General features: G+C 45.6%; 1 protein-coding gene across 1 annotated transcript in view; it reads left to right on the top strand.

The window, feature by feature from the left end:
• LOC309701245 (prothrombin-like) overlaps nt 1-17917 on the top strand; it is a gene marked incomplete at both ends in the record, with an annotated part of 31677 nt that overhangs the window by 8195 nt on the left and 5565 nt on the right. Inside the window, 3 exons of the mRNA XM_082525339.1 lie at nt 10922-11215; nt 11304-11420; nt 11583-11706. Of these exons, the coding sequence (XP_082381465.1) occupies nt 10922-11215; nt 11304-11420; nt 11583-11706 (535 nt within the window). The remainder of the gene's footprint in view (nt 1-10921; nt 11216-11303; nt 11421-11582; nt 11707-17917) is intronic.

Raw genomic sequence — 17917 nt, 5'->3', positions numbered from 1 at the left:
CAGCTCTTCCTCTGTTTCTCCCAGCCAAGTCAAGATTTTGTTCAGGTCAAAGTTCAGCTGCTGTCACTGCTTCTCGTTCTGCTTTGTTCTCATCTCTTTGCTGAGGTCCTGAGGCGGATTTCAAGTCGTGTGTCTGGGACTCCAAGCCTGATGGGTTCGATAATCAGCCAGCTCCTCCTGAGCCATGCTCAGTTTTCTGCTCTGATGCCTTGAGCTCTTACTGAGGGGCAGAAACCTCACAATCTTTTCCGTCCACTTCAGATTGAAGTACATCGATGTTTTCCTTGCTTTGCTCCACGTCCTTTTGCGGCTCTGCTGTTCGGCTCTTCTCAGAGGTCAGCTCCTGGCCGAGCCCCGACACCTGTGCCTTCAGCTTATTTTCTCCTGGTGTTTTGTCCATTCTGAGGTGCCTCCTGACCTCAGTTACTCCTCCTGTTTCTGGCACGCCCTTTTTGCTGTCCGATGGTCATTGTTGGTCCGTCACTGTCCTGCACAGTTTTAATGCAGAGTTGTTAAGGTCAGCATGGTTTTGCTCGGCCTCACTTTTCATCTGGGCTTAATGGGCGTCTCGTCACAGCTCTGTCAGCTGAAGCTGTCTTTTTCCATATGGCAAGAATGTAAAGAGTGTGTGAGAGGGGTGTGTCCAATCAGGCACAATGCTGGTGGCTTTGCGAGTGCCTCGTTTTCCAAATCCAGATGTTTATTTGTCACGTACACAGCAACAGAGAGAACAGTCTGTTGTTGGGATGGCTGAGGTCCTTCACGATCTTCCTGGTCTTGGTCCAGCACCGCCTGCTGTAGATTGCGTGCAGGTCAGGGTGCTCGGAGCGGATGGTGCGCTCAGCTGAATGCACAACCCTCTGTAGAGCTTGTCTGTCCAGCATGGTGCTGTTCCCGAACCTGACAGTGATATAGCTGCTCAGGATGCTCTCAATAGTTCCTTTATATAAGGTGGTCAGAATCGGTGGTGGGAGCCGGGCCTTTCTCAGTCTTCTCAGAAAGAAAAGACGCTGACAGAAATCTCCCCGTGTAGTGAAACGGGCCTTGGATTACCGCTCTCCGTCTCTGCTGCATGAGATCATTTTCCTGCAGCACTGTTGACATTTTCAAGTTGTTGTTGCGGGTTCAGCTGCTTTAGCATTTGGTCAGGGTCACATCGAAGATGGTAAAGGAGAGAGCAACGATGGTAGAGGGGAGAGCAGGAGTCCAGGGTCAGCCTCGGCTTTTCCGGGCCGACAAAGCAGCCTGTAATCAAGCATAAAGAGAAAAAACAAAACAAAACAAAACAAAAACAAACGAACAGGAAAATCATGTTGTATTGGCTGTGTTATTCAGAGGGGGAGAAACAACGGGACCAGGCCCTGTGTCAGCCTTCTCTCCCCCTTTTTTTGTTTTTTCTCTCCATATAATCCACTCATGGCCCACTAAGCTGACAGGACAACACAGGTACATGTTAAAATTCTTAAGATCATGTTTAAAAGCACAAAAATTGGAATTTGCTTTCATTTAGCAATCACTTGTATTAATCAATCAACAGAAAACATGTCACAGTTTGACTTTTATTAACCACTAAATTTGTCATGTTATCACTGGTTGTGATTTTTTTTTTTTTTTTTTTTGAAGTTAAGTTGTTGTCCTGCAACCCAGAGGGTTTATTTGTTAGTAGTGGATAAACTTTATTATTTAACGGCGGATGTATGTTAAGTTTCACTGCTTTAAACTTGCTGGAAAATCTTCACGTGTTCATGGGTGTAAGCTGTTTCTTCATTGCGTGTATGTGCGTTTGTACATGGGCTAATTTAACGTTTTTTCTCAAACGAGGCATTTCTCTAGCACGTGCCTCTCTCTCACATTTCTCTGCTTGTGTGTGTTTTTGTTTCACCTTCTTGTTGTGATGCTCCGGACGCCTTCCCAACCTCCACAAGTCTGTTGGCCGCAATTTTATGTGTAAAAACTTCTCTTAATTTCTCCTTTAATTCTCTGCTAGCTGCTGTCTTTTCCACAGCTGCTGATCCTTGCTGAATTTGGTTTCCATTACTATAATTTGCTTCTGCCGCTGTGCTTGTGGGGGCAGTTGGTCCAGCCCCGTAGCCACCTGTATCAACACACTGAGAGATTTATTTAATATCATTTTCATCACTGTTAAATAGACTAGCAGGCAAGACGCCCACCTTTGCACTGCAGACTACATGCCAGTCTCCCAACACACTCCTCTCTGAGTTTCCGCTTTAAACTCCAACATCATTCACACCCTAGTCATTCAACACCTTATTTGTAGTATCATAATCAGCAAAATCAGCGTTTTACTTACAGGCATGTATCATTGTTTGCAAATCAAAATTATAAAACTCAAAAACACGCTAAACAGGAAGCAAAGTCCTCTGTGCGCGTCACAGCTCATTTGCATGTTCACACACAGTCTAAAAATAGCTTGCAGCGCTGCAGTGCACTGTCGTCACACACAGGGTCACACAAAGCTCAGACAAAACTCTTTTATTTTATATTACAAAGACGTCTTATATTTACAATCACTGACAGGCCTGACAGATTCAGCACCTAACAAATTTCGACAAATTTAAGTTAACGGGTCCAACCGAAGAAAGCTTCACTTTTTTGTAATCAATTAACCAGTATCTGTTTCCTCCAGAACAGCCTATGGCCTGATTTCTAAAGAACCTAAACAATTTCGACAAATTTATCATAACGGGTCCAACCAAAGAAAGTTAACTTTTTTGTAATCAATTAACCAGTATCTGTTTCCTCCAGAACAGCCTATGGCCTGATTTCTAAAGTCCCTAACTCAATTTAACTTTGTCCAAACAAGCACATGACACCGTTTTAAACGATGAGGAGACTCGGTAACTCCTAGCTTATTTCAGGATGCCCTGTACCCCACAGATAAGCCAAACTGAACTAACCCTGTTCGCCGACAGGTCAAAGCCGCGCGTCCACGACCAGGAGGGGGCATAACCCCCGGGCTATGTGCTTCTTAGCATCTTCCAGTGCCGTCCTATAATAATTTTCACCTAACCGATTTTTGACAAATTTTACCATGCCAATTAAACAGTATCTGTTACCTCCAGAACAGTTTCTGACCTAATTTGTAAAACAATTAACCAGTCTCTGTTTCCTCCAGAACAGTTTCTGTCCTAATTTCCCTACCAAACTACCTGAGCCTTCAGCTCAATATCCAGGGACTCAAACCCAACATTATATCTGTTACCTCCAGAACAGTTTCATATTTCTTCAACTTCATTAAACATTCTTAAGCAACTTTAACTGCATAACACACGCGGATCCTCATCAAAATCAAAACAGACACTCTACCAGTAATTTCAGTGAGTAGACTTTAATTTAGTCATATCCAATTTGGCACACTTTGGAAATAATTCAACAGGTAGTGCCTTACCTTTAGATAAGCCAGCTTTTGTCCACTCACATCAGACCACTGGCTCGTGCCTGTCCGTTCGACAACCTCGGACCGTCCAAACTTTTAAATTCCACCCCAATACCACAGGACGAGCCCCCAAGCTGTTAAGGTTCAAAATATTGGGGATGGAGACAAGAGAAAAAACCACAATAACAACACTGGTCCGGCCGGGTTGAGTCAAACGATGATTTTAATGAACACACGCATGGGAGATGGACACTGATGCAGACAGCCTCAAAATCTCAAAATGGTGGAGCATTGCTCAAACTTTTATAGCCTCTGGTGCCTCCACCTTATCATAAAAAGCCTAAACATTCACATGCTCTCTCTCACACAGCGCCTGAGCTACGACCTTGGCTCCCTGTTTATCTGCTCCTGCTGAAATGGGGCAGAAAACTCCAGCACACTCTGTTCTCTTCTACTCAGACAAATTAGACAATAACCTTCTGCGAACAGTATTTCTTATAACTCAGCAATATAATGCATCATAAAACAATATCATTCATTCACAACAAGTCAGCAATTTAATGTAATGCAAATCAGTTTAACTAATGTAATAGTTATCAGCTTCTTCTAATTCAGGAGAATAATGCAAACTAAAACTACATAATAATTCACAATCTTTAATTCGGGGTATAACATGGCATAAAATAATATTAGAATCTAACAATTCCCCCTGATGAGGTCATTAGAATAATGACCTCACCAACACCCTTCAATTCAGTGTGGCCGGGTTCATCTCTTCTCACTCCTGAGGTCCTTTGTCCCCCTGAGTGGCGAACCATATGTGGGATGACCTCTGTGTTTGCGCAATTCAGATGCAAGAAAAACTATGATTCCAACAGTAGCAGGTCCAGATGACACTCTCCTTGTCTCCCACTGCTTTCAGCCTTTATTCTATTGCTGCAGCTACCAGTGTCGTCCAGTTGGGTGATCCTCTGCTCTTAATTCTTCAACCTTAGGGGTTAGACAACCCTTCAGTCGTAACACAGATCAGGGGATTATTCTGCCCCGATTTCAAACAACGATCTGTGTATTCTCCAGAAAAAGGAACAGGAAGGTGTCCCCTTTTTGCCCAAAAGCCTCTCGAACTTCGTTGGTCTGGTGTTCCCGGATTTCCGCCAACCCCTTCATGGTTATTGCTGTGTTTATGGGATCCATCCTTTTGTGGTGACTAGCTGGAGCCCAAACGCCATGACCCTTGGACCCAGTTGATGTCTCGGCAGTCACTGTGTCTGACTCTGCTACGGAGGATCCTCGCATCTCTGTGACCTCGTCTGGTGTCTGTTCCTTTCTCTGTAAGAGACAGAAAACCAAAACACCTCTCTTCCTAACCCTAATAATCTAATGTTGTTATCTACTGACCTTCTAGTGATTCAGAATTGGTCTAAACATTCAGAATGTCCCAGGGACTTATTCTAATCATATCTTAACAATATGTATGTATATGTATGTATATATGTAGCAATGCATATTGTGTCATTTGAATATGATAAAATCTTCACTGATATTAGAAAGAAAAAAAAGTAGAAAAATGCATTTTGTGGGACCACAGAATGCATTTTTGTGTAAATCCAATCCCAAAAAGTTTCTATTAATCATTTTATATTAATCATCCGTGGGCCACACCACCGGAGGTGATTTTCCTCTGGTGCAGTCTCGGGACAACACCCTACACTCAGCCTACAACCAAGTGATGGATATTGTTGGTCACCTGGTCAGCCCTGAGGCCATGCTGGCTTACCTGCATTCCCAATTGCGGAATGATAGGCTTTATCGAGTGAGTCGCAATGCTCGCACAAATGAGACACCCAGTTGTTGGTACCATACCACGGCAGGGCACATGGGATGTGAAAAAACTGTGGAGCATATAATGGCTGGCATCTGGGCCAACGTGCGCTGATGGTGTGCATCATGCCCAGAGTGCCAGCTGGTTATTCCAAAAGCACCTTTGCATCTATTACCCTTAATGCAGGTCCCGTTTGAACGTATTCGTATAGACCTCATCAGGCCATTTTACCGGAGTGCATGCGGCTATCACTTTGTATTAGTCCTGGTGGATTATTTTACGTGATACCCGGAAGCGGTGCTGCTGTGCACCATCTCCGTGAGGAGCGTGGCACAAGCACTGTTTCAGGTCATCTCCCTAGTCGGTATTCCTAAGGAAATACTGACTGACCAGGGCACATTGTTCATGTCTCGCACACTAAAGGAACTATACGGATTCCCCAAAAGTTGACTCTGTTCATCTGGATGTAGCGTTGTCTGTGGAAGAAGTGTTTCTTCACTCATCCAAGTGACTGCTTCAGTCTCAGCTGAAGAAACTACACGGATTATTGGGCAAATCTATTCGCACTAGCATCTACCACCCTGGGGCGATCGTGGCTCAAGAGTTGGCAGTTCATCTTGTAATTGGAAGGTTGCCAGTTCGAGCCCCGGCTCCGAGAGTCTCAGTCGTTGTGTCCTTGGGCAAGACCTTCACCCGTTGCCTACTGGTGGTGGTCAGAGGGCCTGGTGGTGCCAGTGTCCGGCAGCCTCACCTCTGTCAGTGCGCCCCAGGGTGGCTGTGGCTACAATGTAGCTTTTGAATGTGTATGTGGATGGGTGGATGACTGAATGTCTAAAGCGCTTTGGGGTCCTTAGGGACTAAGTAAAGTGCTATACAAATACAGGCCATTTACCATTTACCCTCAGAGTGATGGGTTGGTGGATCAGCTGAATAAGACGTTAAAATAATTAAAAACATTAAAATCCATGATATGATCCATAAGTTAATTCACAAGGATAAATGCAATTGGGATTGCTGGTTAGATCCTCTGTTGTTCACAGTGCTGGAGGTGTGCCAGGCCTCCACGGGATTTTCTCCCTTTGAGTTGCTGTGGCACCCCCCGTGGCAGGTAGCCACGGCAGGCAACCACTGGGAGTGCTCAACGTGATTAAAGAAAACTGGGAGGAAGATCCGAGCCCTGCAAAAAATGAAACTCAATACATGCTGGACCTGAGATTAAAGCTTTACTCTTTGGGGTGGCTCTCACGAGAAAATTTACTCCAGGCCCAGCAGCGTCAACAGAGCTTGTACAACAGAGCGGCTAGACTCAGGCAATTTTCATCGGGGGGATAAGTGCTTGTATTGCTCCCTTCTTCCAGCTCCAAACTGCTTGCCAAGTGGCAAGCACCCATCATGGTCACACGGTGAGTGGGGGACTTTAACTATAAGGTAGTACGGTTGGACAGGGGAGGAGCCACACAGATTTACCACCTCAACCTCCTTAAAGCCTGGAGAGAGAGTAAAACCACTTCTTTTTTTTCTTTTTTTTTTTTTTTTTTTTTTTTTTGCCTGTCCCATTTGGTTCTTTAGCCATCAGAATTGTTGTCTGAAGACCAACAAGGATACCCAATGGATTTACTTTGCCAAATGGATCTTCGTGGCATTGCCGTATTGGTCCATTTGGTCGATCTTTGTTTTTATTATTTATTATATTTTATTTTCAGATGTTACAGACGGGACAGACATGAGTGAGGGATAGGAAAGGGAGAAAGAAAGAGGAAGGAAAGGAAAAACAGAAGGGGAGAGGGACAGTGAGAAAGGGGGGGAGAAAAAAAATAAAAATCTCCTGGATCACCTGTTGAGAGAAGAATAGAAGACAAAAAAAACAAAGCAACATACTAAACACAACACCATCGCATTAATCTAGCTAAGTGTAAACAGCAGTAAATACTAAATATTCAATGTTGTTGTGCAGCACGCAGGACAGATGTGCTTCGAAGTAGTAGCCAAGAAAGGTGTAATTTAAGTCTACGAGCAGTGAACACCCGTGTGCATACCTGTGTGGATCAGCGTGCTTGTATTCCAAAGGTTTCTCCATGTAACGATCTGCTAGGGAGTGTGGGGGGGGCCACAGCCCCATCCTCCAGGGTATGAAGCAGGTATGGAGGAGATCAAAACTCCAGACATCCAGAGGCCCCCAGAACACAAGAGACCATGGAAAACCAACAGAGGGGCAGCCGCGCCACTGTCCCAGCAAGAGCTGAGGAGAGTCCCAGATGAGGGTTCACTCAGCAGCCGCGGAGCAGAAGCCAGGGGGAGTTGCAGTGACGCGCCCGTGAGCTCCGCCGGCAGCCAGCTGTGCCTGAGTGACCGAGCCCCAGGCCGAGAGGCCGGGGGCACCCCACCTCCGAAGTGGTCCCAAGCGAGCCCCAGGTTCCAGGCCCCGATAAGCGGCCGCCAAGGAGTGAGCCGGTGTGTACCTGGGCGCCCACCCCCAGACACAAGGAACCACCAACGCACCGACACCTGAGGGAGTCCGCCACCGGCAGGGGAAGTGGTGGTGGGTGGAGATAGGCCTCCAAACCTTGGAGGGCCTGAGGTGTCCCCAGAGAGGTGGTGTCTGATACCCAACCTGACATATAGACACAGACATACAGGCACACACAGACACAAACATCCATTCCCCCCCTCATGCTCTCATATGCACTCACTCCACACTCAACCAACGTGGAGACAGACATAAAGAGACGCTGTACACACGATCACACTCCCCAAGCGTACTCTACAAACCGGGTCTAGGTACCCTTGCCCCTGGAGGGGGGAACTGCACCCAGACCCAGGTGGTGTTACCCTTTTCCCTGTGGTGGGGAGAGGCAGACCACCCCGACTCCGTAGCAGCAGGGAGGCCCCACACTCCAGACCGCAGTCGGACGGCCAACTCCTCCTAGCCCTCCCGCTCCAGCAGGCCGCAGAGAATGGGGGTGGGAGAAGACTCCAAACCTCCCTCCACCCGCTCATTGTAGTGTTGATGCATGTGTGTTCTAAGGTGCAATTAAAACCCAGGAGGGCATGGAGCTACCTGCCAGAGAGCAGCAGGTGAGCGCATAGTCCCTCCTGATAGCCCTCAATGTCTAAGTGTATTTAAAATTGAGAGGTGGGCAACGACGCCAGGGGTGAGGTGTACACCCTGATGGTAATATGGACTCCGTGATTAGGGCGTCGGGGGGTTCCCCGGAGGCATCTTCCTTGGGGGGCTCAACCCGGGGTAGCGGTCATGTCCGGTTGGGGGCTCTGTTGGCTCTCGGGTGACTGTTTCCTCGCGGCTGCGTGCAGCGGGGCTAGGGGAGGGTCTGTGCTGACGGACGTGGGTTACTGACCTGGTAGCCTGGCTGCCCCTGGGTGGGTCCGGGATGGGCGTGAGGTTCTGGGGGTGCTCCGTCTCCGGGCTGGGGCCCGGGCCGGGCCTCGGGGGCTTGGGTCCTGGTTGGTGTGTTGCCGGGGTTGTGGGCGGGTGGGTGCATGGGGGCCCAGCCCTGGAGCAGGGTGCCGCCGGTGCGTCGAGCCACCTGGGGGGCTCTTCAACTGGTGGGGGAGATGGTCACATCTGCAGGAGCTTTCCTCTCTTCAGGGACTCTCTCTGCAGGAGGGGGAGATACAGGAGAGGTGGAGGAAGATCTCAGCCTGGGCGTTTACTGTCTTATGTAGTCTGGAAGATGAGTGGATGGTGGGGTGGGTGCAGTTTTCTCTGTGGTGGGGTTGGGTGAACTGTCCCGGGCTCTGTGGGGCCGGGAGGCGCTGCTGCACTGGGCCCCGGTCTGGATGGGCCTGGGCCCCCTTTCCCTGGCGGGTCGCGGAGTGTGGGAGTGCCTACTGGGGTCAGCGGGGGAGCTGGCCCCAGGGAGGGGTTACCTGCCCCTCCCTTCCTTCCCTCCCCATCTCCAGCTGCCTCCCTCTTCCCGCTCCACCACAACCACCCACACATGCAGGGCCTTGGAGTAGGGGTATGTCACCAGGGCGCAGAGGAGGCTACCCCCCCCTCTGTCCCCTTCTGGCTGCCTCTGCCTCAATTTTATCCCACAACTTAGACATTCACATTATTCACACTCTCATTACACATACATATAGGATCTTAGGGGTGGGCACAATCACGGGTGAAACCACTTCTTTGGAGAGCCTGGTGAAGGAGAAAGATGAGTTGGGGCAGGAGGTGCCAAAATCCACCATCCCTGCCTCCGTCCATTGTGACGACCATCTTGCACAGGCCCAGAGAGCGGATGTTGCTGTGTTGCAATGGTGCTTTGCCAATGTGTTCTCCCCCCTCCCCGGCCGTACTTCTCTCATAGAGCACCATTTTGAAACACAGCCTGGCGTGATGGTGTGTTCACGGCCCTACAGGCTGCCGCAACAAAAAAAAAAATTAGTGCAGGAGGAATTTTCTGAGATGCTAAAGCTGGGAGTAATAGGAGGAGTCTCACAGTGGGTGGTATAACCCCATAGTTCTTAAGTGGTTAAGAAAAATGGGTGAATACGGATCTGTGTCGACTATTTTAAGTTGAATGAAGTGTCACGGTTTGATGTGCATCCAATGCCCCGGGTCGACGAACTCTTTGTTGGGCATTGCCCAATTTTTCACACTGGCACTGGAGAAACTTAAGAACTGGCAGATTCACGTGTCTGTCCTGGGGAAAAAAACTGCCTTCTTCACTTTGTACGGTTTGTACCAATTCGTGGGTTGTACCAATCCGTTTGGCTTGTTCAGAGCCCTGGCCACATTCTAGTGCCTCATTGACCGGGTATTGCGGCCACACACTGAATATTCTGACGCCTTCCTGGATGATGTTATCATCTATAGTGACACCTGGGCGGAGCATGTGCAGCGGGTGGCCGCACTCCTGGAGTCCCTGAGGCAGGCGGGGCTCACGGCCAACCCGAAGAAGTGTGCGGTTGGACGGAGGGAGGTACAGTATCTGGGGTACCATTTGGGGGGCCAGCAGATGCGCCCTCAGGTAGAGAAGACAGCGGCGATAACATCATGCCCGTGCTCCAAGACCAAAAAGGAGGTGCGATGGTTTCTGGTTTCAGTGAGCTCGTAAGGCGGCACAGAGGCGGGAAGAACAGGTGTACCTCGCAGGTTAATTGACTGTGTGTCTGCTCTTTTTGATAGTGACAGTCAGGCAGGAGAGGAGTGTGTGGCAACAAGCAAGGAGTGTCTGCGTCCTGAGCTGATCAAGGCTAAAAACCGCAGTTGCATTGCCACAAATAAAATGATTGTTAATCTACCCTTGTTAATCCAACCAGGCGGATCGGCACACTGTGGTGCTGGAGCAGCTGATAGGGGCTGCGGAGGAGTTGGCGCCATGGTTGTTGCATTGCCACAAATAAAAAGGACTGTTAATCCAACCTGACGCCAGTGCGTGCATATGTATGTTCACGGGGTCCTGTGTCACAAATGATAATAATTAATATTCTTGCACCATTTTAGGCTAGTTGAAACTCTTGTGCTAGTAATGTTGGAAAGCCATGTCAACACCTAAAATGAGCTGCTCACAAGTCACTGAATTTCTTCCACAGTCTTTGGTTTCCACATCATTGCTGAACTCTTCTGACATCCTGGAGTGTTTCAGGGCTCATATACAATCTAGGATTAAATTTCTCTGCAGTATCCACTCCTTGTTGTGCCAGCTGATCTGTCTTTTTTATTTATTTATTTATTTTTGTTGAAGGTGAAGACTTTGTCCCACCCACTGTGGCCACGAAACCACACAAACCTATACTGTGCTTGCCCAATTATGGTATAGAATATAATGGGGACCTAAGTGTTACCATAGGAGGTCACACCTGCCTGCCATGGTCATTACCGGAGGTAAAAACCCTCAGTCGGGACAAAGAGTTCATCCCTGAAGTTCAGCTGCAGACCAACAAGTGCCGAAATCCTGACGGTGACTATGAGGGCCCCTGGTGCTATGTCAGGATTGCTAGAAATATAACAATGGACTACTGTGATCTGCAGCTATGTGGTAGAGTACAAACCTACAATCCACTATTAAATAAATCCACCTGTTTACCTGCCCCTTACCTTTCCAATTGGCCACCTGTTTCCTGCAGATGCCCCACTATTAGGGCCTGAGCAAACAACTGTGACCGAAGGCAGGGAGCGCTCCGTCTTAGGTCAGGCCAGGAAAAACCTTTTCAGTCCTCGCACGTTTGGACAAGGAGAGGATGGTGAGTGCACTTAATGGGCAGTGACAGCAAGCATCAGGTAATCCCTGTACCCCAAAAAGCTGAAAGAGAACAATTCAAGAAGCAGGTGATCCATCTAGCCTGTTAATAGTTTTGTTGTGTTTGACTATCTATCAAAGTTTTTATTTACTTCTTGTGCTGTAGATTGTGGACAGCGTCCCCTGTTTGAAAAGAAGAACAAAACAGATGCAAACGAAGCATGCATGCTTTTCAGCAGATGGTGTCGTATCATTCAGGATGATGACGCTGAAGTGGCCTCGGCTCCATGGTAATGACACTAGATAAACATGACTTTAAGGATGATTGACAAAATTGTTCTGGATGTCTGTCAAAACAGATCAGACTCCCATCAGGAGATTATCAAAGTAACATAAGATATACTTAATTTATCCCAAAATTCAGGAGACTGCAGTGCTATAGCACCTAAAACATAAAAACAGTAACATATGCTAGGGGCTCACACACACACAGTGTATCCATGCCCAGTATACTGCTAGCCAATCTTCAGTCCATCAAGAACAAGGGTGATGACCTCAGGGCCAGAGTCAAGTTTCAGAGAGACATTCGGGACCAGTGTTGGTCAAGTTACTTGAAAAAAGTAATCAGTAACTAATTACTGATTACTTCCCCAAAAAAGTAATCCCGTTACTTTACTGATTACTTATTTTCAAAAGTAATTAATTACTTAGTTACTTAGTTACTTTTTAAAAACACGATTTACAACCTGAATAGGTGATAAAGCGATAGATCTCTCAGCCCAATTCTACTTTTTCTACATAATCCATCATACAAAATGTAATCAAATGGAAAAGTCCCTTTTTAAAACTTGTTTTATTAGTTTTAATCTTTTAACTTCATGCATCAAGCAAAAATGTAATTATATGCAACATTCACTGACTGGAAGAAATTTGTTTAATATTTAAACCTGTCACGGGTCTGGGTCCGTTGGACCCAGTATGTGGAGTTTTATGTTTTTGTTATTCCATGTTTGAGGTTATTATGTTTTGGTTTTAGTTGCATCAGGGATTGTTTTCCTGTTCTCTTGTTGTGTTTATGATGATGATTATGATGTTTATTATTTGAGTTTCATGTTTAAGGATTTGTTCTCTGTTGTATCTCACGTTTAGTTTAGTTCAGGTTCCATGTGTCATTCTGTCTGTCTCTCAGTGTCAGGTCTGCGTCTTGGTGTGGTGTTCTCATTTCCTGTTTTATTGTGAAGGTCTGGGTCTCATGTGAGTGTGTTCAGTTTTACCTCTGTCTCGTCTTGTTGATCATTCCCAGCTGTGTCCACCACCTGTGTGTAATTCCCCTGTGTTCTCTGGGTGTATTTAAGTCATGTCCTCCGTTATTGTAGTTGCTGGTCCGTCTGTGTATCTACCATGTCTCACCCGTGTGTTCTCCCTGCTGTCCATCATCATTCTCCTCTGCTCATTCTCATTCAGGTTTGTGCTTTGTAGTTTTAGTTGTTTCCCAGTTTAGTTTAGTTCTCCGTGTTGCCGTTTGCCTCTCCTTTTGTGTTCAATAAATCACCTTTTACACCTTCACGACTGCCTGCGTGTGGATCCTCCTTTTCCTCCTCCACACGGCTCCTCTCACTCGCCGTGACAAAACCTATTTTCTGCACATTCCAGCACATAAATTTTTTATTTTTTTTTGTGTTTACACTCAGTCTTTCAAATAGATGCAAGTAAAACACAGCAGAAAATAAATAAAGTCAAAGACTAGCGGTCCTTTTGCTCTATTTTCACCTGTAAAGCAGGAGCAGGGTAGGCGGAGGTTTACCCTGGTGCAGGTGAGCCGCAGCGGTCAGTGGAAGGATATGGCAGCTCTGTGAATTTCCCATTACGTCGTTGCGCACTCGGTGCTTGCTTGGAAGTTTAGGGGGTTTTTTTCGCTGTAAAAAGAAGTTTTCTTCCCACGCACAATGGACGCTAATGTTTTTGTCACTTTTTATGGAATCAAACTTAAAGTAAGGTCAGTACTTCCATGCTTTAAACCCTGCACGCTCATACTCTCTCCCGCACTCGATATATGATCTATTGTTGATCTGCACACAGCTGTTGTCACAAACGTCGCACTTGCTTACGTCACTGTCATGAGACATTCTTGCAAAAAAAATCACGGTTTTAGTAACGCAGTAACGCAGCGTTCCTACGGGAAAGTAACGGTAATCTAATTACCGTTTTTGCCATAGTAATCCCTTACTTTACTCGTTACTCGAAAAAAGTAATCGGATTACAGTAACGCGTTACAAGTAACGCGTTACTGCCCATCTCTGTTCGGGACTGCATCATCCTCTGCTTCACCGAGTAGTGTTGGGGAATAATGGAATACATGTACTGCCTTTACATATTTAAAATACAAAATATGAGTAACTGTATTCCGTTACAGTTACCGTTTAAAAAAGGTGGTATTTAGAATACAGTTACTTTGCTGAAATAAAGGGATTACACGGCGGTATTTTCCTGTTTCATATGTTCGGCTATGCCCTCTCTATTCTAATGCCTGTGTCTCAATCTCGCGGCCCATGTCACCTCTACTTGCAGCCCACATAATGACGTGAATAAATATTTTAAAAAGATATTCACAAAAATGATTTAATATGAAGGCAATAGGCAGAGTGTTACAGGCATAGCTCTAAAGAATGTAGCCTCATGGACAGTTTAGTCTGTGCTGCAGGGAGAATGGACTGCTATACACGTTATGTGTCTGTGAGCGAGGGAGGGAGAAAAAGGAAAAGTACGAGCTGTCATCGAGCAGAAACGGGAGCTGGAACCATGCAAATATAATAATAACCACTGCAGCCAAAAAAAGTGCCTGACGAGCCCAGTTGTAAGTAAGCTATTAAGACTCGACTGTACACTTTTTTCGTGTTTTTCTCCGAAACAATAAGTTCCGTTGGAGCAGCCTTTCGACGCCTTTCTCTGTCTCTCGCTAGCAAAGTTGACCCACACAACAAAGTAAAGCTAGTTTTTGGCTATGAGCCCGACACCAACCCAACGCATTAGCCAGAGGTCCCTTTACTACGGTTCAGAGCCGGGGACCTGTTTTATATACGTGCAGAATAGTTTTCTATATGAGATCACTGCAAAATGTGCAGCCTTACCGAATGCCCACGCTACTGTTACTCATTTTATATTAAGATTTAAAAATCTTGTCGGTATTGGTATGGCGAGGAACCTTCAGTAAAAGTAATAATTCACACGCAGCAATAGTACATTCATTTAGTTGTAAAAAGCACGATAATATAATAGGTAATCCAAAGTATTCAGAATACGTTACTGTCATTGAGTAACGTAACGGAATATGTTACAAAATACATTTTGGGGCATGTATTCTGTAATCTGTAGTGGAATACATTTTAAAACGAACCTTCCCAACACTGTCACCGAGACATTGCTGAACCTAGCGATACTTTCTCGGTCTACCGAAGAAAAGAAATGAACAGAACAATGGCACCGAGGAAGAAAAGAGATGGTGCGACTGCACAAGCATTTTTCCACTCACAAGCTCTTGCTCACCCAATCTGGAACTTTTGATCGTTAAATGTCACCCTTTCTATCTTCCTCAGGAATTCACTGCGGTCATTGCCTGCACTGTTTATATTCTGTCACACACGGACTCAGACTCGGACTCAGACTTATGTGAACTACATGAGGCTCTCACACAAAAACAAACACTTCACTAGGATACTGCTCTCATTGTTATGGGAGCTATTAACAGAGTAAATCTCAAATGCACATTTCATAACCTTCACCAGCACATCCCCTTCCCCACCAGGGGCACAAGGACATTAGACCAATCCATTCAAAGACTGCTACAAAGCACAGTCTCTGCCGGCATTTGGAAAAGTGGACCACACCATCATCTTCCTCGTGTCTGTTTACAAAGACTAAAGCAGGAAGCACCAATCAGGAGAGAGATTGCACGCTGGATGGATGCACTGGATGACGCAGACTGGAACATGTTTTGGTGCAGCTCTGATGGCATCAACATGTTTACGTAAGTGGTTGTGGGATATATCAGGAAACTAGTGTATGAAGCCGTGGGTGGATAAAAACATCCACGACGCTCTGAGATCGCACACCACTGCCTACAAAGCGGGTCGCATCTCCAGTAATGTGGACCAATACAAGGCTGTTTACAATGTGCGCATGCGTGGTTGCAAAGGCAAAGCGGAGCTACGGGGAAAAACTAGAGTCACAGCTACAACAGTGCGACTCTAGGAGCCAATGGAAGGGACTGCAGAAAATAACAGACTATAAACAGACAGCTGAATGACAGTGATGAATGCTGACGCTTCACTGGCTGATAAGCTGAACACATTTTATATTCGCTTTAATGCTGCAGCAAATAACACAACAAATGGCTGCATGTGTGCAGAGAGGACCAGTAAGGAACAATGCTTTCAACGCTGTTCAGGAGAGTGAACAGCAGCAGGAGAAGATGCAATCCCTGGTTGGGTCCTGAAAGCCTGCACTGACCAGCTAGTACCGGTGTTTACAGTGATCTTAAACCTCTCCCTGGCCCAAGCAGTGGTTCCCATGTACTTCAAACAGTCCATCGTTGTTCCTGTTTTTATGAAACAACAGCCCGCTTGCCACAATGATTATCGTCCAGTAGCACTTAGGGCTGTTCGATTGTCAAGGACCAAGCAGTAAAGCATAAAGGACACAGGTGGTTTTAATTCAAAAAAGGGGTTTTATTGACCCAAAAATATGAAAATATATTTAACAAAGCCAAAACTTAAACAGGCAGACCAATAAAAGAGGTCAACTCAATAGACTAAACTCAAGATAATAATTAACAAAAACCTCAAACAAACATATGCTGAAATGACACATGGGGAAACTTAAATACTGACTTAGCTAAACCAAATGACACACACGGGGGAAAACAAGATGGCTGCCATATAACCAACTAATACAAAACAATTAAACAAACATGAAACACCCCCCAGGCAATGAAGCATGTGGTGCTATCCAATTAGGCTGTCTCCCAGCCCTTTGCCACACCTTTTACCAGACAGGAGGAGAAGCCAAACTCCAGGTAACTCAAACAAAGAAAGATGTATTAATATAACATAAAACAGAACTTTGACCTTGCAAGGTTAATATGTGTGCACGCCATATAAACATTGGAAGGTGTGATTGAAAAATAAATACATTTAATAAAGAAACAATATTGAACAATAAGTAGAATATATTAAAGTAGTGACTGTAAATTAAACTAACGTGAATCAACTGGTGGTGAGGTGTGGAGCTTACCATGTGTGGCATGCCATCACATCAATATAACAATATATATCAGATGACGATATAAAAACATCTATTGTTTCATTTATCGTTTGTTTCGTGGTGTCGCAAAATAAACTGTTTACAGCAATATTTTTTCATAGTTTGGATGGTCACTGTAGTGGCTATATTACATTCCTTAAAGTTCTCTCTTTCTCTTATATTTAATATAACCACACTACGGACAGACAAGCGCCTGTTTTTATGTGTTGTCATTAGCAACAACGACGGTAAAATCAACGCATGTCCGCTTGTTTATTTTCTACATAAACCTTTCACAATAAAGCTCAAGATCCTGTTGAGGCTTTTCAAAATAAACTGAATCAAGTATGCTTTTATGGATGAGAAGCAAAAAGAGCCGTCAGGTGCTAAAAAATAAACCTTAGACTCAAATGTTAGAACAGGCTTTTCTCCACAGCACGCTGTGTAATAAATACTTACAAAGTAAACGGCGGCTGTTACAACTTATGTCTAAAAATGTAAAGTTTCTTACATCGGTTAAAACACTCGACTCCAGGTAAATGACGCCCAGCTGGAAACAATTCACGCAAATCGAGCTGTCCGAGATTCACAGAATCTACAGAAAATGTGACATTTCTGTAATTTATATTGTTATCGGGACGATAGATGTCTTATATCGGGATATGAGATTTCGGTCATATCGCACAGCCACAGTAGCACTGATATCAACAGTGATGAAGTGTTTTGAGGGACTGGTAAGAGACCACATCACTTCTTCACTTTCTGCCACCATTGACCCACTTAAGTTTGCATACCAGACTAATCTTCCACAGACAATGCCATATCACACCTGCTTCACACATCCCTGAGTCACCTGGACACTGGCAGAGGGAATTATGTTAGGATGCTGTTCATGGACTACAGTTCTGCATTCAAGACAATAATTCCCTTAAAGCTTTTCACCAAGTTGAAGGATCTAGGACTCAGCTCATCACTGTGCCAGTGGATCCTCAAATTCCTTACAGACAGACCAAATCAGTGAGGATGGGAAAACAAGTCTCTCCCTACATCTCATTCAGTACGTGCCTTAAGGCTGTGTTTTAAGCCACCTGCTGTACTCACTGTATACTTACGACCGTGTAGCCACATCAGATACCACCTCCATTGTCAAGTTTGCAGATGACACTGTTGTGTTGGGCCTGATCTCTGACAATATCGAGAAGG

Source organism: Aulonocara stuartgranti, assembly GCF_965226115.1.
Source record: "Aulonocara stuartgranti genome assembly, chromosome: 23".
NCBI classification, from domain to species: domain Eukaryota; kingdom Metazoa; phylum Chordata; class Actinopteri; order Cichliformes; family Cichlidae; genus Aulonocara; species Aulonocara stuartgranti.
The sequence above is the reverse complement of the archived record's forward strand: the minus strand, read 5'-3'. Positions and strand labels throughout refer to the sequence as shown.